The sequence below is a fragment of the Lepidothrix coronata genome, unplaced genomic scaffold (assembly GCF_001604755.1).
Source record: "Lepidothrix coronata isolate B3197 unplaced genomic scaffold, Lepidothrix_coronata-1.0 Scaffold88, whole genome shotgun sequence".
Classification (NCBI taxonomy): domain Eukaryota; kingdom Metazoa; phylum Chordata; class Aves; order Passeriformes; family Pipridae; genus Lepidothrix; species Lepidothrix coronata.
Window position 1 is genome coordinate 975,351 of NW_016690268.1, and position 23,829 is coordinate 999,179.

At 38.2% G+C, this 23,829-nt stretch overlaps 1 protein-coding gene across 1 annotated transcript in view; it reads left to right on the plus strand.

Annotated features, from left to right (window-relative positions):
* GPC6 (glypican 6) overlaps positions 1-23,829 on the plus strand; it is a 755,565-nt gene that overhangs the window by 215,772 nt on the left and 515,964 nt on the right. Inside the window, exon 2 of the mRNA XM_017821032.1 lies at positions 15,952-16,110. Coding sequence (XP_017676521.1) covers positions 15,952-16,110 — 159 coding nt within the window. The remainder of the gene's footprint in view (positions 1-15,951; positions 16,111-23,829) is intronic.

Sequence of the window (23,829 nt, forward strand, 5' to 3'; positions counted from 1 at the left end):
ATCTTTTAACAGTAGTATCAGCTAAAATCAGCATTGATAATTCAATCACTCAGGAAGTGAATTTGCATTTGGCAGAAAATGGTTGGGAATATCTGCAACAAGTGCTCAAAAGTGTTGTTGCAATTCAGCAACTGCTGTTGCTGAATGGATGTAGACAATAGCCATAAAGTTTCAAAGAATATTCATTAAACACATTACTAATTAGGCAATTTGTGAACTCCACCACATTACTTAATCTGCTTAGAAGTTGCCTTGAAATAGGGGCTTTTTCTTAGAAAACAGTACATCAGAAAAAACTTTAACAAAATGCTTTGGTATTTTCCGTTTAATCAAGATGTACAGGATTTACTTTTCCTTTTTTACACATAGCTTTTAGTAAAGTTAATAGCACCTGAATTATATTGTTCCTCATTATAAACATGTAAATGTCTTTCAGAAACATAAAATGCCATGAGAGCTGTTAACCAGTAGTATATTGTATTTATTAGGATCATGAAACCCTAATTTGTAATTTAGAAAGGCATCATCTGAGTGAAGAGGTTATTTACTGGCAGGTGTGTATATACACATATATATATGCATATATTTTGTATACTTGTTTTTCATAAACCATTCTGACTTGTTTGCTGATGACTAAGTCTTAGCTTTTGCAGAACATGATTTGTTGCCTTATCTCATAAACCTACTATAAGCAGACCAATCTTGATCCTTTTTGTCACAAAAGCAGCCAAACCACTCCAGTTTTTCTGAAAATGACTTTCCACAGTTTCACAAGAAGCAAATATTTTTATATTCATGCCATGCTTTTAACTGCATATGTAGTTTTGTGCAAATGTTCCTCATTTGTACGTAGTCTTTCCAGTGTGATTGTTTAAATCACCACTTCAGAGCAAAGCTCCGTCTCCAGGTATCTCCTTATTACCCATAAATCAATCCAGGAAAGAGAGACTTCCCAGGCTGGCATTGAAGAAATGTGACACAGTTGTGCAGTAACTTAAAAGTAGAAATGACACTGAGTGGAGACCTTCTTTTAGATGCTTTGCACACTTCACCACGTAACTTTTTTTTTCTCCTTTGTAACTACAGACATTACCTTTACTTGCAGTTAGTCTGGGAAGACAGGAAAAGACAATTTAATGTTATTCCACAGTTTACTAGATATATTCCTTAATTGAACCTTGTCAGTCCCCTTTTATAACTGTATTTGTGATATACAAGGAAAATAAAGTGTATGCTACTTTCTTTTGATAATCAGTAAAGACAGTTATAAGGAAAAGGATATGAGTTTTATTAGGAGATTTTCTATTTAAAATAATTTTAATGACAGTAACATTACTCTTGCTGAAAATGTCAAAATTACTAGAATTTAGAAATTACTAATCACTAATTTTTAAAGAAAAACTTCATGAATATTGCCTAGAAATATTTTTCTTCTTTCCAGTATTTTTTACCAAGATGAAAAAAGCAAAATATTCCAGGCACAAGATTTTAGGCATACATTAGTCCAACAGAGCACCATAAAGTGCTGTAGTACATTTACTGCTGCTGCTGTTTAGCCCAGCATTGAACTATATAGTTCATAGTTTATAGAAATAAAAAAACCCCACCAAAATAGTACTCTTTACTAAATATGCATGATTCATATTGGGATTATGTGTATGTTGATCTCGCTCTTATTTTACAGGTTCATTCTTGCTGTTTGCAGGGGTTTCTATAGATAATCATAGTCATTCCTTATTATGGGTGATACTCTCAGGCACATGGTGTGACTCTTGGGGATGGTGCTATGCAGGGCCAGGAGTTGGACTTGAAGATCCTTTTGGGTCCCTTCCAACTCAGCTTATCCTGTGATTCTGTAAATGATTATCACTGCTGCTCAGACAGCACTTCTACTTTGGGACAGTGCAAGCAGCACACTACACAGACCCCCTTGGCAGTGAGGGTCACAGGACCTTCTCCAAGAGCAGTCTCATAGGAGGAGAAGGGAGGGAGGTCAGTAAAGCAAGGAAAATTCCACCTTTTTAACCCAAGGCATGCAGGGAATAAGAAATCCTTAGATTTAGTCCTTCAGAGATAATAATGAAACCTGGAAGCATTATAGCTACATTTGCAATGTCAACTTGCACATTGTTATGAATTTTACGGTTGTTTTTTTGCAGTTTTTGGGATAAGGTGGGCAAAGTCCCTTGAGGTTTGAACAGACATGGCTAGAGATTTCTTTACGTTTCCACGTGTCATTACTGTGATACCTTACTGTGGCTCCATCCATGTACCAAAGGCTAGGGAATTCCTTATTCTGAGTAGTTTCTGAGAGAAAGAACCAAGACAGAAATGTATTGAAGGTGATCTGAATTTAGACAGATGCCTTAGAGTCTTCCTCATACTAAAGACAATAAGCACAAACAACTTTGAACTAGCCTTTGCCAACATTCTTCCTAGCTCCATCTGCTGTAGATCTGCAAAGACTTTTCTCCATGAGATAAGTATTCTCTTTGGATAGTATCTGTCCATATTATGTGAGTCAAAGTGCAGAGTAAACAGTACTAAAGGGTGCCTTGTATTCTTTATGGAAAATAGCACGTTCAGCCATAATGAAGAAGAATTATCAAGCTTCTTCAAGGAAAATACAGTACCTATCAGACCCAGCACATGATGTTCTTTCAGTAAATAAATAAAAAAAAACAGACCTTGGTTGTTGTTTCAGGTGTGGGTTGTTTTTTTTTTAAATCTTTCTGGTAAGATATCCAGAGGCCACTGCTGTAAGCTGCCAGTCAAAAGCTGTGATTTACTGGAGAGATGTGCCAAAAAAAGTATATTAAGACGGTAACAGTCATTCTGTAAAGGACCAACAGAACCAGTTAGCTTATTACTGTATTCTTTTATATTTAAATGCTTAGATTAAGTCTATGAAGTACACAGGAGCCTTTTAATTTACACAGTTAAAAATGTGCGGTCAGAAATATGGTTACATAAGAGAAGACTTCAGACGTAGATAGGGATTTCCTTTCAAGTTGATCTTTAATCATAAAGGTCAAACCTTTGACATTAAAACACTTAAAGGGCAAGAAACATTCCGTTATTGATTTTTGAGACCCTGACCCTTGCCAAGTATCACAGCCCACAGAGGGCATTGACAAAAGTACAATAATAAAAAGAGCTAAAAAAAAAAGTTCAGTCTCTTTTTGTGTCTAAATTCAGTTAAAAAAAAAAACAAACCAAACCAAACCAAAAATACCAACATGAACAAAAACCAAAAAAGACCATTCTGTAGGGCTAACAATAGATTAGATCTCGAACACTATTTGGAATAGTGGCTAAGCTACTATCCTCTAAAAAGCTTTCTTTTTCCTTTTGGCAGTGATTACTGTGGTTGGATGATATTATGGAAGCATAGTTTCTGTTAATTAGAGTGAGCTAAAAGTTTTTTCAAAGCAAACAGAGATCTGTGGGAAAATATTGATCAAAAAAAATCATGATTTTGTAAGCAGGTTTTTCTGTTACACTGCAGGACTGCCTACATTCCTGAGCTTGCGGCATCAGCAGTGCAGGACATGCCTGCCCTGTATCCTCCTTCAAGCAAGGAGACCACTTAAATTCAAAGACAATGTCATGCGTGCTCTGCCAGGATCTCTGAAGTACTCTTCTCTAATTCATTGTTAGAATCATAGAATCATTTAGGTTGGACAAGACTCATAAGAGAGACAAACTGTTAACCAAACACTGCCAAGACCACCACTAAACCATGTCCCTGAGTTCCACATCTGCACATCTTTTAAATATCTCCAGGGATGGCAACTCCAGCATTTCCCTGGGCAGCCTGTTCCAGGGCTTGACAATGCTTTTTGTAAATAAATTTTTCCAATCTAAACCTACCTTGGCGCAACTTGAGGCCATTTCTTCTTGTCCTGTTACGTGTTACCTGAGAGAAGACACTGACCCCCACCTCATTAGAACCTCCTTTCAGGTAGTCATAAAGAGTAATAAGGTCTTCCCTCCTCTAGGCTGGACCACCCCAGTTCACTCAGCCATTCCTCATAGGACTCTCCAGACCCTTCACCAGCTCACTGCCCTTCTCTGGACATGCTCCAGCACTTTCATGTCTTTCTTGGAGTGAGGGGCCCAGAACTGGACACAGGATTCACGGTGTGGCCTCACCAGGGCCAAGAACAGGGGAACTGTCACAGCCCTGGTCCTGCTGGCCACACTGTTTTTGATACAAGCCAGGATGCCACTGGCCACCTGAACACACTGCTGGCTCATGTTCAGCGACTGTTAACCAGCACCCTCAGGTCCTTTTCCACTGGGCATCTTTCCAGCCACTCTTCCACGTGCCTATAGCACTAAGTGGGGTGGTTGTGACCCAAGTTCAGGACCCAACACTTTGCCTTGTTGAACCTCATACTATTGGCCTTGGCCTATCAATCCAGTCTGTCCAGGTCCTCCTCTAGAGCAGAGGGATCGTACAGTCAAGCAAAGCAACAAACCTTCCTGTCAGAATCTTTTCTGAAAAGGGGATAAGAAATGACCTCAAGCCATGACCCAAAAATGGTAGGTCCCACCCCATCTTTTTTTGACTCATTCAACTGCTTTGCTCACAGGTTCATTTCATGAAAGGGGATTTTCCCTGTGAAACATGGGGGCAAGCTCCTCTGACCACATGTGTCAGTTGCTGGCTCCTTTTTTTCTGGGGATATAGGTATAGCCTTTCGATGCACATGGAAGGGTACAGAAACCTGAGAACTTGACCCAAACCAGAAGCTAAGAGGATTTCTGCCTCCTATAATAGCAAATGTGGAAACCTCAGTGATTTTCAAAACTGGCAAGCTCTGGGAAAGCACTGGGACTCAGAAAAGAAACCATGTAGTCCATCCTCAGGAACCCTTCAAAACTTTCCACCTTCTGCTGAAGAGTGACAGCACTGTTGCCTAAACCACCTTCAGTCCAAACACCCCCAGGCAACTTTAGGCACACACACCAGCTGCCTCCCTCTTCAGAGAACGCTCCTGTGTCCAGCTTGCCTGAAAAATGAGAGGACATGGACACCCCAGCCCAGGCACTAGGAGATCTAACAGCTGGTTATTGAAAGCAGTAATGAACAAAGGATTTCAAGAATGTCAGTCCTCATTGCTGAACTCTGAAACTCCTAAGGAAATATAAGTTATTGAAAATGTTTCAGAATTTTCTGCATATCCATCAAGTTTGCTGACGCACGGTTTTAATAATATAAAATATCTATTCTCATGATATAGTTGACAATATCCACAGAGAAATTTTAGTTTCATAGTGATAATTAGAAGCCTCTTAATTCAGAATATTTTTATTCATACTTTAAAGCATGGGTATTTTCAGTTTCCTGAAGTTATATCTGTCACATAAGTGAATCAAAACAATCTAAAAATAGTCAATTGATAGAAAAAAAAATTTCACATGAGAGAACTTTCCACTGGCACATTTTTAGTAGATATCTGTACCTGTACTTCTTTCTCCTATGTCAGCTGATATCCCCTGTCACTGAAGAAGAGTCATTTCAACAGTGTTAATTTTCATAAGAGTGCGCAGAAAAAGATCTGAGTTCCTTAATTGCATAAGATTTCCAATGGGAATTCATAGAACATTCTCCTGTACACCTTTAGGAAAGACCTAAATACTTACTTCTGTAGTTCTGAGATGTCTTAAGGAGATGCCACTTGCAGAAAAAGGCACCCACTTACTGTGGTATCTTCTTCTACTTGGCCAATCAGGAGGAGCAACTGGGGAAGTTTTTCCCCTAACTTCTGGGAGTCAATTCTCCCTGAGTTACCGCAGGGCATGCCCAAACCCAGAACATACACAACAGTACAAAGCGATCTTTTTTTGCTTGCTACACATGATAGATAATTAGGACTAATGAGCTATGCAGCTAAGCAATAGATCGATTACCATCAGTGATAAGACACCCAATAATCCTCAGGTGCAATCATCATTTAGGTTGAAAATGAGCTGATTGTCCTTGTTGCTTCATTGCCACTCTCCAGTTTGTCACTTTTTTTCCCCCGTGGGGTTTCACACTTTTCCCATGTCAGTAGTTTTCCTCTTGAATCCTTTAACTCCCACAATTCTGTCTGTGCTTTGGTTCCACTACTTTATTTGGCTTTAGCATCGACTTTCTCACACTATAACAGTGATTAGACCTGTAGAACCAAGCCAAGGACACATAAACTTGCACCAAATTTGGCTCACAGACCACAGAACTCCTGTGTGGTGGTAAGAGGATTTTTTTTTTTTTTGCATATTTTGGCCTCTTGTATTAAGTAACTTCTCTGTGCATTACACTTGTTGACATATTTTTAGCATGCCTCTGTGGGAGAAAAAAAATAAGTTTTTTCCCCCTCCTATAAAGTCAAAGATATATAAACTTGGAGAAAGTGCTTTGCCTTGTGACTTGAGTCACAGTAAGGTTAATACTTAGGAGCTGGTAGAGGCATTTTGCTTTTCACAGTAGTTGGTTCCAAATAGAAATGAAAGGATAAATGCCAGCATTTCTGGCCCTGAAATTTAATGGATAGACCTTGAGTCAGTACAGTAACAGGACTCTCAGATCTTTATAAATTGTAGCCTCTCTTTTTGTACTCTCTTTTTTCTTAAGCAACTAAGAAAGAGATTAGGCTGAAAAATATCTCAATAAAGACCTTACGGCAGAAGCACCAAAATCTTACCACTGACATACGTACTACAACCTATGACTTAAGACCAGCTTGACATTTGTCATTTATCTTTGTGAACTATTTCTATGACTGGCATTGCAGGAAACCATGTCATTATCAATCAGAAGACAGGAACGTAGATTAATCTGGTAGAATGAAAAGGTCTCTTTGGGCTAAGTGAAGCTGTATGAATAAGAGAAGAACATTGTGATTAATGACTCTTAAACAGTTGTTGTTAGAAACATGGATTTTATGCATGATAATACAGTGATTAGCAAGGGATCTGCACAGCTTTAAAATACACTTGAAAGTGCAATCAAATGGCAAGACTGTAGCTCATGCTGCTTTAACTTTTGCTGTATGCAAATTAGTAATGGTGTAACTATCTTAAGGACTTGTTTTGGCAGAACAGCACACCCAGTTGGTCCAGGGCAACTAAGTCCAGCACTCTTTCCTACCGCAGCAGTATTTTTGTGGGTGTCTGAACTAAGTGGTGTAAATCTGTCTCTGTGTCATGTATTACAGTCACATTTGGATTTCAGTTTCATGTGAGGAATGTTGATTAAAATCTTTATAAATGCATGAATGTGTACCATCTCATCTTGTTATCGCAATAACAAAATTATTCTGAGAGTGGATGAAATAAAAAACCTGTCTTGCATTGTATTTTACGGTCATGGTAAAGCGATGTGCCGCTTGTATTCTTTTTCTCGCTATAATGTTATGTAAGATATTTCTGCTATTAAGTAGAGGATGTAATAAACAGCAAAACTCAGTTGAGGGGGAGGGGAAGTTGGCTGCCATTCCCAGGTGGAAACATGCCTTGAAATCAGAAAATTGCAGCTGTGTAGTCGGTGAGATGATGAAACTGTACAGTGCTGAATCATAGCCTTACCATTTGCTTTCCACAAGGCACTGAACACAAAGCCAGTAATACACTCCCCAAGAGGTAACTAAAGATTCTTCTCACAAACTGTGCTATCAAAAAACAATTTGTCTGACTGTGTATGCTCGGAAAATAAAATGATCCTGAGTGTTCAAGTAGTGGTAGTGCTTCTAGTAGTTTAGTTAGGAATACTCTAGGGACTTCAGTTCTTTCTTTAGCATCCATATAGTCTTAGCCTGAACAGGTTTGCCTTGGCTTCAGCTTTGGTAACTTATTGCTGAGATCTTCCCAAGGACAAGAGTGTCACGGCTTCTTGCAAATAAATGTTCCCTGTGGGACCTGTAATGAAGAGACTGTTAACTAATTATCAGTCCATTTGGAAGGCATTAATTTTTTAATTGACCTCAAAGAATTAAAGCAACAAAAGGAATCTGAGCAAAGGTGATTTGGGTCTCAGGCAAACAAATGAGTCAGCTTCATGGGGTAGTTGCACAGGTTCATTGGAGTACACTGGACATAAAAATTTTTCAAGTTCACTATTCACAGAATCAAAGAATATGCTGAGTTGCGAGGGACCCACAAGAATCATCAAGTCCAACTCTTAGCCCTGCACAGGACCACCCCCAAGAGTCACACCATGTGCCTGAGGGTATCACCCAAACACTTCTTGAATTCTGTCAGGTTTGGTGCTCTGACCACTTCCCTGGGGAGTCTGTTCCAGTGCCCAACCACCCTCTAGGTGAAGAACCTTTTTATAATATCCAACCTAAACCTCCCCTGATGTGACCAGGTCATTCTCTCGGGTTCTGTCACGGGTCACCAAAGAGAAGAGATCAGTGACTGCCCCTCCTCTTCCCCTCATGAGGAAGTTGTAGACTGCAATGAGGTCTTCCCTCAGTCTCCTCTTCTCCAGGCTGAACAGACCAAGTGACGTCAGCCGCTCCTCATATGGCTTCCTCTCAATGCCCTTCACCATCTTCATTGCCCTTCTTTGGACATTGTCTTAATGTCTTTCTTATATTGCAGTGCCCAAAACTCCACACAATACTCAAGGTGATGCCCCATCACTGCAGAGCTGAGCGGGACAATCCGCTCCCTGAACCGGACACCAATGCTTTGCCTGATGCCCCCCAGGGCATGGTTGGCCCTCCTGGCTGCCAGGGCACTGCTAACTCAGATTCAACTTGCCATTGACCAGGGTCCCCAGGTCCCTTTCCGTGGCACTGCTTTCCAGCATCTCATTCCCCAGTCTGTACGAACATCCAGGGTTGCCCCATCCCAGGTGCAGAATCCTGCACTTCCCCTTGTTGAACTTTATATGGTTGGTGATTGACCAGTCCTCTAATTTGTCAAGATCTCTCTGGAGGGCTTCAAGGGAGTCAAGAGCTCCTCCCAGTTTTGTGTCATCTGCAAACTTGCTTAGTATCCCTTCCAGTCCTGCATCCAAGTCATTTATGAAGATATTGAAGAGCACAGGGCCTAAGATGGAACCCTGTGGAACTCCACTAGTGACAGGTCACCAGTCTGATGTTCCCTCACTCACTATTACCCTCTGTGCTCGACCCGTGAGCCAATTGCTCATCCACCCTATGATGTGTTTATCCAGCTGTGGGCTGGATATTTTGTCCAGAAGGATGATGTGAGAGACAGTATCAAAAGCTTTACTGAAATCCAAAAAAATTACCTCAAGTGGCTTCCTTTGATCATCTAGGTGGGTTACCTTGTCATAAAAGGAAATCAGGTTGGATAAGCAGGACTTTGAAGCTGTGCTGGCTGTGCCCAATGACTATGTTGTCTTGCAGGTGTTTTTCAATACTTCCCAGAATAATCTTCTCTATAACTTCACTAGGCACTGAAGTGAGACTGACAGGCCTGTAGTTTCTGGGGTCCTCCTTCTTGCCCTTCTTCAAAACTGGAACAATGTTCACCAGCTTCCAGTCAGCTGGGACCTCTCTTGATTCCCAAGACCACTTAAAAATCATCTCTTCTGATTAAAATTAGAAGAGTTGTGTCCAATGGCACAATCAGTATGTTACAGACAGCTTTCCCTCCCTTCCTTCAGCTGTCATTTTCTGTGCAAATGTTGCTCTTGTCATCACTTGTAAGGCCAATATTACAATGGAATTAATTTAAAATGTAATCTGTTTCCTTTTAGTTTGAGTGGGAAAGTTCAATCTGTGACTTGAATGTCAGGTGCAATTTTACAGATGCTACTTGCAGGGCTGTGGTACCCCACAGAGAAGATAATTACAAAGTCAGAAGGAGCCTTAGGACTTTTTGGTTAGGGAACAGGTTTTTGTCCAGCAAAATGATATTTTAATTTTCACTATTTGAATGTTGACTGAAAAGCTATAACTCATGTGTCTAGTTTATTTTAAACTGCTAAATAAGCTAATGCAGACAACATGATAGTGCTTCTTGTGTTTGGGTTTTTTTCAAGTTAAAGATGATTGCTAGCCAGATTCTTCTACAGAACTGTTTTTTCTTTGCACATGAGTGACAGGACAGAAAGGTATTGGAGAAGAATGGCTTTCTATAATAGAAAATGAATAGTGTGATCATTAAGAGTTCTCCAATGCTCTTGATTTCACCAGTAGAGAACTTAAATTGAAAACTTGAAAAAACAGGCATTTATCACCAATACTGAAAAAGATCCAAATCCCAAAACTGTGGGCAAGGGTTCAAGTGGAATGATGTTTTTCTTTTAACGCTATTCATCATGTTTTTAAAATAATTTAAATTAATAATTTTTAAAAATACAGAAAATTAGGTGGAAAATGCTAATTCAGGAACAGAACTCCAGTGGTTCCAGTCCTTTATAATTCAGAGGTAGGAAGCTCTGAAGTACCTAATCACAGAACCATAGAATAGCCCACGTTGGAAGGAACCCTGACAGATTATCTGGTCTCAGTCCCTGTGGGAAAGGGAGCCTAGATGGGATTAACTAACACTGTCCAATTGCATCTTGAAAACCTTCAGCAATGGGGCCTCCACCATGTCCCTGGGGAGGTTGTTCCAGTAGCTGATTGTTCTCAGTTTAAAAAATTTCTTTCTTATGCCAAGATGAAACTTCTCTTGGTACAACTTGTACCTTTTGGCCCTTTTCTTCTCCATGTGGCTCCTTGTGAAGAGAGAGCCTCTATCCTCTTTGTACCTGCTCTTTAAGTACTGGAATACTGTGATTAGGTACCTCCTGAGCCTTCTCTTTCTCTAAGAAGAAATACCTAACTCTTTCAGTCTTTCCTCACACAGTAGGTTCTCCAGTTATTTGATCATCTTCATGACCCTCCTTTGGGCCCTTTCCAGTCTGTCTGCATCTTTCTTCAATTGTGGGGACCAGGAAAGTGCTTCAGGTGCAGCCTGACAAGAACTGAGTATAGTGGTATGATCATGTCTCTGTCTCTGCCAGTAATGCCGCTGGGGATGCAACCCAGTATGAGATTTGCCTTTAATGCTGCTGCAGTGCACTGCTGACTCATGTTGGCTTGTTGTCCACCAGGAGACCACATTCTTTTCATCAAGGCATCTCCCCTTGCTACAGATTGTAGCCTGTACTGGCTCTTTGGCTACTCCATCCCAGGTGCAGGACTTGGAACTTACCTTTGTTAAATTTCATACTGTTAGTAAATTGCACTGCCTTCTCCACAGCTGAGTGAATATGGGCAGGTCTGAAGCAGTATTTCTAATTTCAAAGAACACAGCTAATGACATAGCCAAATCACATTAATCTAATCTGCATGATGTAGAATGCAGAGATATCTTTTCTTCCTTTAGACTCTGTTGATGCATACAAGGTGATGAATTTTGAAAACACACCTTGAATTTACCCCTTTGTTTTATCAACATTTATTCACTCCTGTATTTATGAAGCAGTGTGGTGACTGTATGTTTCTCTTCCCTCCAGCCATACAGTTAGTCCTACCATTCTGTGAAGAGACCAGTATCAGGTTTTTAAATTTATGATTAGGATAGAAACTATAAAATATTGACTGCCTGAGAAAGAATTGTTTCCAATACTGTTAAACTTGCAACATGACCCATAAAAAACTCTACCTGATGTTAAATGTTTTATGGATCATACTTCCAGTTCTAATAGTGTAAACAATGCTTGCATCAGATGTTCAGAAAATCTGTTGGTAAAATTGTTAAGGGTAATGTTATATTCCTTAGGGTTTATTGATCCTTCAGATTGTATCGAGTGCAAGTAGATACAATGGTCAAATCAGTTTCAGCATTTTGATACACAGCAAAAGCATTTATTCCAGTTGAGAGCTGTAAGTTGCAATTTTTTAAAGACTTGTGAGGTTTGTAGCATGTTTTAAGGATACCAAACTGCAATACACCTGAATATAAAAGAAGTGCTTTATAAATTGCTTTATCACACTTCAAAGCTGCATGCTAGAAGGATTGCCAAATTCAACTGCAAAACTTGCCAATTTGGATCATGTGAAGGCAGGTGTGAGATTACAGCTGTAATAAAACTGAAATTGAATACTGGTAGCTGTATTTGTAGTAGACAATTCATTTGATTTATACAGCATAAGCCACATGAGGAGATATTTGTAGGTCAGCATCTTCAGCTGGAAACAGTGGTTAGAAGAGTTGTGGTAGGTCGCTAGGAATATTGAGTTCATACTTGTTCAGTCTGGCAAAATGCTGGTGCAGTGAAACTACATTCTGTCAAACGTCTTTGGGGACACACCATTTGCAACAAGGAAAAACTAGTCAGTTATGTCCAATGCCACTTGTCCCATAAAAACTGTTGCTAAAATTAGCATAAGAACCTAGACCATATGGAGTTTCCCAGGGCAAGAATTGGTGCATTAGTTATGAGCACATTTTCAGCCTGCAAAATACTTGAGGTGTGTAAATACACAAATTAGTGATTAAACTGCTTCTATGGTAATAGAACAATGTATTATAAAATGCAAACGGTAAATGATCCAATTCAAGAAATCAGAGGAAGCACAATCAAATATAGCCTGCAGAGCTATTTCCAATCCAAACAGTCTGTTAGGACACAGATTTGCATAAAAGAAGAAAAAAAAATCCAAAATAAAGCACTCACCCCTTAATTAAAAAAACCAAACTAACAAAGAAACCAAAAAAATCCCCTCCCTAAACTCCCTACTTCTATTTTGAGAAAATTGTGTCCATTTTTTTTTTTCTACAAGGAGTGAACTAATGACCTGGTGATTCTAACATGAGTTGGAGATTTGGTAAGGATGAGTAAAAAATGGAAATCATGCTTTTAAAAAGCAAATAAGATTGGGCATACAGAAATGACTTTACCAGAGAGTTTCCATTTGCCATTCCTTGGAAAGCACATGAGTTTTGTCTAAGTTGTGAACCTATGGAGACTGCAGCCAGTCGTGCTTGGTATAAACATGCCAGGGCTTATGAGACAAAATTTCTAAAATCTTCATCTTTGCAAAGTATATTGAACCTCCTGGCATGAAGCAATGGAAGATAATTTTGCTTTTTCTTTTGCTTTATCTGTAATCTGACCTGAACCTCTAGTTCAGGAAAGAGAAGAAGGCAAAAATCTTGAAGCAGAATGTGAAGAGTAGCAAAATATTTCCATTATTATTTCATTCTACAAAAATGCAGGGAGTGAGTATATGGTTGGGGAGAAGAGAAGAACTAGAAATGTAGTTTAAAAAAAAGTTCATTAAAGTTCAGAAAAGTTTTTGTGATGATGGTGGGTGGCTAGTTTAGATGATTTAGGAAGATACATTTTTGGGAGAAAAAGGCAATGAGGTAATGTAGAAGATGCGAGCATTTCTGATAAATGTGTGTTTCAGATTTAAGCATTCAAGAACCTCATGAATGAATGAATAACCAGTAAATTAAAAAGAAGAAACTTATATAAACACATATAAAAAAGAAGCGTAGTAGGAATCTGAATGAGTTTGTAGCAGCCAAAGTGAGAAGTAATTTTTGTAGCAAAGCAAAAGTAAGACTGCAAATAAATAAGTGAAAGAAAAATTAATATTGCTGCAAAAATAACTGTTCAATAGGCTTTAATTTGTCATAGTATTCAGCACAACATAGTGTCTTAAAAAATTTAGACTCATAACTGTTACTTACTAAGCATAGTGCCTTGGTGATTACCATTAGTTCAGTTTATAGTCTGGCAGTCATGAAAAACAAACAGAGCCAGAGAGAAAAGAAAAAGAACTTGACATGAACAGAGGAAAGAAAACTGAGCTTTATAAAATTCCTTGGTTGCAATGGCACTAGAGGACATAATCATAATAATCATAATGAAAGCATAAACTACGACTCTGGCTGGAACTGGGATAGTAGGTGTTTAAAATAAACAAAAACCCCTGAATTTATCAAGGAAGGGGGTTGCACACATTATGGATGGGGTTTTGTTTTTTTTTTTAATTTAATCAAGCACGCAGTACTGTTTCTAATGACACAGTATTTCAGCTTTACTTGTCTTTCTGACATCTAAAAAAACCCTCACAAAATTACTGTTACTAAAATAACCTTTATTGTTTCTTATTGTGGTACCTCCTTTACCTGTTGAATAGTTTCAGTTTAATGTGACAGAGATGTAGAGGGTAAGGCAAACATTAGTTTGCCACTATCTTTTATGTTTGACAGCAGCTGGCTCACCAGGCCCTGTGTGTCTTGTTTTTTGCTTAGATGTGTGATTTTGAGGATGGAAAAGAATTATTTGATTGTGTTGGGAAGGTGTAGTAGACATGGGAAAGAATCCTTACAATATTTTGATGGTCATGGGGTATCTTTTTTTGCCAGGTTTATACAGTGATTTTTATCATGATGCTTTTGGACATAACTGGGACTTGTAGCTAGTACTGCTGAACAGTAACCGATAATAATTAATGATCCTTCCTGAAGATGTATAACTGAGCTTTTAAAAAAATCTTGAGATTGCTAAAAGAAATCTCATGGCATTATAGTTCATATATTATAATGAACTCTTGCAGAAAAAAAAAACAAAACAAAATGGGGATGCATCAGGGTTGAGGAATGACTGAATTTCAAATTAAAAGTCTTCATTCAAGAACTGAAACATAAATTGGAATAAGGTGAGGGCAAACTCAAGACAATGTTTATTCTAAGCATGTGCAAACCTCTTTGTGATGCTGCCTTCAAAATGATGCGGCAGCTAAATGTATTATACCCCTGGGAAGCATTAAACTTAGAGCCTGATTCTCCTCACTACATAATAAGAATGGGGAAAAGCAGCCTTAAAGTAGGTATAAATTGCATTTAAGTCTTCTTTATGGCTCAGCAGTGGTAGAAAGGAGTCTCCATATAAATGAGAATCAGGTCCCCAGTATTTATTTAACCCTCGGGCTTTGTATATCATTTTATTTGCACCTTTAAGAGATTTGCAGAGGGATTTTTAATCAGAATTCAGTGTACAGAAAGCTAAATGTTTTCACTGCCTTACAAGTTACTTTAATCATAGAGGCAGATCATTCTTTTTATTTCTCAAGAGGGAATGGTAGAAATTCCTGCCTTTGTACAAACTGAGCTAAATGTTTCTGACACCCTTAGTACAGTGTCAATTGGAAATTCACATTTCATGTAATAACAGACCATTTTAATTTCATGAGCTGAAGAATTGGTTTCCACTTGCAAATTGTACTGAAGAAAGCAATATTGTCAGAAGAACTGGCACAGTGCTTCAAGAGATAAATCTATTGAATTAAATAAGAGGCTTTCATTACCTTTTACATTACATTTCTGTATAACATAAGCATTAATTAAACTCTTCATTGCTTTCTCTTATTCAGCAGAGCACTTGCTCAGTCTGACAAGAAATACTGCCCAAGAAAACATGTGGCATCCAAAAACAGTCTTTAAAATACACTTAAGCAGAAGGGAAGGAAGGTGAGAAGGGGAGAATGTTTTGGTGCACTTGGGCGAGTGGGACCTGTCTACAGAAATGCATAATTTCTGTTTTTCAGGTTTTGACAGCAAATGCATGATTTCTGTTTTTCGAGTTTTGACAGTTCCAATGACTTGTAACAGGTCATCTCACTAGGTATTTCTCCAGGCATTTTGAATACAGACAGACAGCAAGCAACTGTTTTTCAAATCTTAAGTGTATTTCTGTAAATGAGGAAGGCTTCTTCAGAGTGAGAAAACACTTTGATGTGAGATAGTTCTACCTCTTGAAGTATCAAAACAACTCTGCAAAGTGTGTCTCTCCTCCCATGTGAGGAATACCCAGCTATAGAAAAGTTGTTGATACAAAGTGTTCTCTGTCAAGAAGTCAAGCCTTAAAGAGCTTTTTAAGTAATCCACCCAAACTGGAGAGCCATCATTTGTATTTGGTTCTGGCGCATTTCTGTCTGTATTCAAATATTTCCAATTCCTTTTTTCTTGTGATTCCAGGGGAACATTTGAGAATCTGCCCTCAGGAATATACATGCTGCACCTCAGAAATGGAGGACAAGTTAAGCCAACAGAGCAAACTGGAGTTTGAAAACTTAGTGGAGGAAACAAGTCACTTCGTACGCACCACTTTTGTATCCCGGCACAAGAAGTTTGACGGTAGGCTGGATATAATTTACTTATTTCATGGTTATGGGATTTAAGAGTCAGGTATCCATAATAAATTCCAGTGTTCTTTTCTTTACCATTAGATATCACATTTGCAGTTGTCAGTTTGGCTAAGATAAGGGTTAATGTACAGCTGGTATGCTTATCAGCCTTGTGAGTATTGCCTTTAATTACAATGACATCAAGAATCAGACTATTAAGCGCCTGCAGGCTTGGCTAATGTTGAAAAAAGAGATTAGATATGCATAGAGATGTTTATAATTTTTGTCTCCTAGTTTCAAAGGCAAAATTTAGGTTTGTAATCATGTTCACTGTTGCAAGATGAACTGTGGATCTCCCATGATTTTTGTTATTGCAGAGAACTATTTGTGTAGTTTGCCTTTTTATAGCCTTAAGGCTGTGGTTTTTTCCTGCATTATTTTCTTGTGAAGTACAGAGTCTCTAAAAGGACTTCTGGCTTCCAAACACAAAGGCCTCAGTTGCATTTGAGAGGGATTATCATACAAAGTACTTAAGCAGTATCAAACGCATCTTTTCTACCTAGAAAGAACTGACAAGAACAGTTTGGGGGTTTTATTCGCTTGCAATCAGCCTTTATAAGACCTTTGTAAGATCAAGGTTATGGGGTCACAATTTTCTAAGTACTTGTCTTTAACAATGAAGATTAATCAGTTTTCCTGGTTGTGTCCATATTTTTAAGTCATCGTTTTATCTAAATATGAAATCTGCATTGTGTTAAAAGTGTCACCCTAAGCACTTCTGCATATGTGTAAGTTGAAAAGGGTATGGCATTAAGAGACATAAATCAGCATTGCAAAGAGGATTGCAGAGCTTTGTGTAGGTTGAAAGCCTGAAAATAGGTGGAGTAAAGCTGGCTAACCCCAGGTAGTTGGTCATATACACACATGTAGGAGAATGGTGGAAAGGTTATCTCTAAAATTATAAGCTTACTTCGGAACTCTATGGTTCCATTAGGAAAAAAGTGAAGATGTCTCTAACTCCTTGGGGTAATTCTGTATCATATCCAATTAAAGATTTTTTTTTTTTAATATTGATTCTCTCAATATGACACAGAAGGGAAAATGAATTAAAAAAGAAGGGAATGGAAAATGTATAATATGGGGATGAGTTGGAGAAAAATCCACAGCAGCAGATCAGATGCTAATATAATTTAGTGAGTGTCCTTGGAAGATGTGAATGACTGTGCACTGTTCTGCATTATGATGACTTTCCTTTTAAATGTGAATTTGGAACTTTTTGTGCAGTGGATTTTCAAAATTTTACTTATCTTCAAAGGATCTATAAACAAAATAAATCCAGAAGTCATGTACGGTCTTACAAGATGAGTGTGAAAGCAGTACAGATATCTCAAACCATCTAGGGCATGTACAAGGCTCTTTTTTTTTTTATAGAAGGAAACCAGGATGATTGCTGGTGTTCAGTGAGCCATGCAGTATACTCAAAATTTTGGGCTCATTGACCACAGAGTTCAGATGTCACCTTACTAATTCTTTGGCAACTTCAGGCCTTTTTATGTTGCAATGAACTTAAGGGCATTATGGCATTTTCAGTAACTGAAATTCTGTATCTGAATACTGATGGTAAGGTATAGCTGAAACTTACTGGTTGCTTTTAAGTACTCCACTCTGGGATTCTTATGGATCTGCTCCACAGATAAATAAATGGAATAAAAGACTGAGTGTTTTCTTCTGTCTTATGGCTGATGTTTTAAAGGGAATTTGCAATGTGGCATCTTATCAGAGAGCATTTGAACTTAGTGTATGCTTTCAGTATTTTAATGCTATTCTAAAGCTATTCAACATTTGATCACTTATATGGAAAAATTGCTTAGTCTTTCTGGAGAGGTAAATACATTAATGTAAAAATGTATTCACCTAATAGACTGTCTTTCAGTGTAAAACCAGCTAAATATGTTGCAGTTTAAAATAGGATGCTGCTTTTCAGTATGAAACAATATTAAGATTGTTAGATAAGGTCAGTGGTTCAACTGTTCAAGAATCATCCTTTTTTGTTGTTGTTTTTTAATTTGGTACTTTGACTGCACAAGGGAATTCTGATACATGATTCTGCCATTTAATGCTAGTATACCACAAATAACAAAACAGATACAACCAATTGTGATGATTTTATGGAAGTTTTGTAAAGTACCGGTGTTTATCAAGAGCAGCTCATGTAAGCAATAAATGAATATATGAACATCTAAGGAATGTTGCAATAGATATTAGCTTTGCTCCTGTAAGGAGTGAATTTAAACTAGAGTTGCTGCCAAGCTCTTTGTTCATTCAGACATTTATATAGTTTTGAAAACTCTTGAAAGGGACATCGAAGGGATATCTTGTAGACCTTCACTTTTTTTTTTTTTTTTCTGTACTGGACATGTCTTAGGGTAATGTTAAGTTTTGGAACATAAGTATTCTTGGGAGTATGTGAACTCTTTGTTGAATTTTGATCTGACCTTCATAAGCCTTGCCTTTCTTATTTTATGTTGGGAGAGCAAAGATTGAGTGAGCAATTTCTCCTGCATTTTTGAGAACCTTGCTTTGGCATAGCTGGGTACAAACAGTAAAAAATGCTGTGTAGTTAACATGGCTTCAGGCTCTAAAGCTGAGACAAAGAAGGATCTATGCCAAGATTAAGGTGGAGTCCCAAGAGGTAAACTTGTGTCCTCATTTCATATGGACACCTGCTATAAACTGATTAGAAGCGGTCAACAGGGCATGTTTACGTTGTGAATACTTTCATGTAACCAATACTGTAGAAGAAGAAATCACGTGCCGGGGTGTAGTAACAGTATTTAAGGGGCATCTTTGTAAATAAAGACGGACATTTTGCTGATCACACTGGTCATCGCAGTTTGTCTCGAGCCCCTCTGCCGACAGTTTTATTTGCTTTCTTCCCCACAACCATACACTTAGGCATAGATGGAATGATGTTATGATTTTCATTTTGAGAGACAATTTGAGATCTGTTTTCCTTTTCAGAATTTTGTCCCAGATTCGTGATCTAATCTTAAAGGAAATTCAATCTGCTTTAACTTGAACATTGTCTCTTTAGCCCTCTGGTAAGACAAACATCCTTATACAGAATTATAGAGCATGGCTGAGATGTGATGGAGGTATTATAGTCAACAGTCCCAGCTCTCTCTGCTCCTATGAGAAGTGATCCAGTCCTCTCATCATCTCACTGCCCTTTGCTGAGCTTGTGCCAGTGTGCCCATATCTCTCTTGTACTGGGGAGTGCAGACCTGGACCCATCTCTCCCTGTGTAGCCTTATCACACTGAGCTGAGAGAAAGATTCACCTCCCTCAGTCTGCTGTCAATGGTCTTACATAATTTCTATGTCAGTTTTGTATTTCATTTTACCTCAAGTACAGTACTTCCAAGTCTTTACAAGAACTAAATTTCTGTAATAACTAAAAGCAATAGAAGCTAAATATGAAATTTGTAACAGAGAACTTTAAAAATTACTAGGCTTTTTGGAACTATGATAAGAACTTGTTAAATCTTTCTTTTAACTGGCAATCAATTTTCTTGCATTTTAAAGCCCTTTATAAGCTTTCATTTCTTATTCATTTGTCCTCCACATTTCTAAGAGGCGGTCAGTATGTTGGGACTTTTAACGACTCCATTCTTCTACGTTCATTTTTTCCTGTTTTATTTCTCATAGTATGTGAGGTTCAAAGATTTCTCAGAGCCAAAGGTCTGACAATGTTATTTTTCATTCAATTTCCATGTTCTAGACAAGAGGCGTGCATTAGCATACAACATAATGCTAGCTGCCAGTTGTTTCTTGGCTGAGCCTTATGTGCAGATGTTTACAACTGTATTGCCCACATCTACATATTTTTCATTCCATTGACATACTGGATGGTCTTTTCAAACAAAATCAGTATCTGGAATTTCACTAATGGGTGCATGAGGATCCAGAGAATCTTCACTTAAGAATCTTGCCAAATAAATAAATCGCCGAACTGAGAAAAGCTCCTTTGAAATAGCAGGTGCTCAATGTTCCTAGCAAAGAAGGCAACACCTGTTTCAGCAAAGGACACACAAACCTTTCCAAACACTAGGAAAAGAAACAAAAAACTTTTCCAACAGACAGAAAACACACAGGAAATGAAGAATTCCAGCAGATAGAGATTTTTCTTTAACCTCAAGGCTTTGTGTAGGACTAACCTGTATAAGCAGACATGTAACAATCAGCTGTTTCCTGTTCCTAGCACTAGACAAATAGTCATGCTCCAATTCTTGGACCTCAACTGTATACCTCAAAGCAGCTTAAAATATACTATGCTCCCAGTGTAGCTGTAATAGTATCATCTTATTATCACCAATTCCCCTGCATACTGACATTGCTGAGCAGCTGTTTCACATACAAGCCAATTCCTTTTAGGTATTGCTCCATCAGCAGCCGAAACCAGCTCCGGCCGGAAGGTTTTGTCATGAATGTTAATGAGGAGACAAGTAGCTGTTCAATGACATTTTTTCACTAATCCTTTGAATAACTATAGGAAAAATATAGCAAAGAATTTTAATTTAAGCTAAATAGATCTGAACCTGATAAAAGAGACATCGTCTCTTCATTGTCATTAAAAATTACAGTTCCAGTCTTGGCAATGGTGTTAAAAATGAACTAATGTCTAAGAATAGCTGTCATGAACTTGAATGGATAAGAATAGCCTTCAGCAGAATGTGTGAGACATGACACCTTCTAAGGAAAATAACCTGGATAGCCTAAGAACCAATCTGCAGCCTGATTGATCTGTCATACAGGGTCATCACTCCCCATGCTCCGTTTTTTTTACATTCTAGGAGAACAGTGATCCATACTCATTAGTGCTTCTCATATTTCTTACAGTCATTACCAGCAGTAGCAGTGTAAATTACACAGCAGCAAAGTTTTCAAAGATAATCCCCCAAAACCATGCCTGTAAGAATAGCTATCATCCCAGACACCCCATATTCCCTTTTCTTGAAAAATTTATGAAAGAATTTGGAGAAAAATAGTGGATTTGAATGTTTCCTTCATACCAGAGCTGACAAAAATATGTTTTGTGAAGTTGCTTTCCAACAAAGTAAGAACTCTTCAATGAGATGAACTATTATCGGCAGGTATAGCTGTCACCTTAAACGTGGCAAAAAAAATGTGTGGAAAGTGAAATAAGGGAGATGCTGGAAATTGGAATACACTGAGGTTCAGTTGCATGGCCAATACAAGTCTCCTGCCCTCTGCTCCATCTTCCTCCCCTTCTTGCTGCCCAGCCTGCCAGCCTGCCTTGCGCCCCAGCTCATGCTCAGAGTCACAATGACCTCCATGGATTTCTGTAGAAGAGGGGAAATACAGCACCACAGAAGGTCACTTCAGCAGGTGAAGGATGGACTTCCAGCAGTGTATTTTTTTCATGCTTTGCTTTTAATGCATTGAATGAAAGGAATGGTTTCCACATTAAGATTTTTGGCTTGTTTGTTTGGTTTTTGGAAGGAGAAAGTCAGAAAAGTCTGCCACAAAGCAGTTTGGGAGACAGGAGGCTTCTTTGGAGTGTGGGAAAGTCAAATACTTATATACTCATATTGCTCTAGTGCTGCTGTGCCTGAGATGGTGCATGGGCTACACCATGCCAAAGCTGGGATAGCAGTTATTTTGTAGTTTAGCTCTGGACAAGATAGTGGTGGCTTGGGGTTTTTTGTTTTGTTTTGATTTTTTTTCTTTTTTTTCTTTCTTTTTTTTTCTTTTCTTTTTTTTTTTTTTTTACAAGAGTTCAGTGTTGCTTTGCAACGTATTTTACATGAAATGCAAAATTCATTGCAGGACAGGTGGATTTTTAAAACTGCACAACTTCTGGGCTGTCGCAGTGCTAACAGGCCAACAGTTTCCATATAATTCATCTACTGGTTTAACATACTACATAACTTCCCTTAAAAAAAATCAACATCTGCTGACTTGTAACATGTAACCGCTTACAAGCCTTCGTTGGACATCTGGCACAAGTTTCTAAGCATTAGAGATTCTTGGTAAGAGATGCCATACCTTATAATTGACAGGAAAAACTAATTTGAAAATAAATTATTCTACACCTCATTAAAATCCTATCAGAACTGATAATAGCCTAAGAGAAACCTTTATTGCCTGCAAACAATTTTAGGGTCTAATTCTTTAAGATTTGCCCTGAGATTACTGTTTATCAGTTTCACGTAGTATGTCAAAATTTGTTAACTACAGTAGAGCAATGGTTTTTTTAATTAAACAAAAGAGGAGACGTGGCAAGCCTACAAAACTTGGGAAAGGAAGGATTTGCCTAGTAATAAGAAGTTTCCAGCCACGGGTGCAATTTCCTCTAACCTGGTCAGGTCCAGTACTGAAATGCAGTGCTCTGGGAACCAGTGTCTTCTGCACACTCCCTGCAGTTAGAAATGTGCTTTGTGTATTTGGTTGGGTTGTGCTCTCTGCGCTTCCTCAGTTTCATTTGCTAAGTGCAGCTGGTCAGCAGAGCATGTAATTTGCTAACCTGCTGCATCAAGTTTATGAAGCTGCAAAGCAAAGAACAAGCTGCTACCCTGTGCTGGAACAGGCAGACATCACCCACTCTCAAATGGATCTTGTTAGAAAGCATGTTGTCCAAATAATATAGCCAAATCCAAACAGGCTTTGAGAAGGCAGGGATCCAATGTTTTTTCTGTTCAGCAGAAAGCAGAATTTGCCTTGCTGAAGACAAGACATCTTCCTGTATACAGAGTATTCCTGTATGTTCCCTCAGTAGTCAACAGGGAATGAAAGGTGCAAGTCATGCTAGTGTAAAGTTTACACCTCAAATAGGTCAGGAAAAATCTTTCCCTGGAGTATTTATTTCTCTCTATTGATTAGAGAGGATATTTAGACATAGATGCCTATACTTTGGACTTATTTATACATTTATTCAGATAAATTTCACTCCAAGGAACAGAATAAGAATAAGGTGTGAGACATCTAAAACACTTTTGAGACTCTCCTTTGTGCTAACTTTGGCTCTTTTGCAGATATCATCCTCTCTTTTTCTTTTCTGTAGTATTTTGTGGGGAAAAAGACATTTGAAATATTGAGGCAGGTAAACACTATAGAGGTCAGTCATTATCTTATGCTGGTTGAAAAAAATGCTATCCTGTTGAATTCAAATAGCGTTTAATCTTCGGTGAAGCTCTTAACAGTGTATGTTTTTAATATTTTATGATGGAAATAGTTTTCTGAAATTAATGTCTAAGCCTTAAAAATATCAACCCATAAGTAAAATTACTGATTGACAAATACTAAAACCCATAAGTAAAATTACTGATTGACAAATACTAAAACCCCTGTGATTAAAGATGCTTCATATGCATATGGACAAGAATAGAATTAACAATGGACTCAGCCTTAAGTCGATAATACTGTTGTCTTCTTGCAATCATTTGTCAGAGGCTCTCTTGTCCATACATGATTCTTACTCTGATAGTAGATGCTTACCCATCACACAGCAAGGACAAAACTATGCGTGAGAATCAAAAATAGGGACTGTTTATAAAACCCAAGCTTTGAAACAAGGGTATTCATACATATTGTCAGTACTTGGATAATAGGAACTGTACCCTTATAATTTCTCATTTGTTGTCCTCAACCCTCATTAAATGCAGAAATACTGTTCTTTAGATTAATCTCTTGACTGCAATACACAGGCA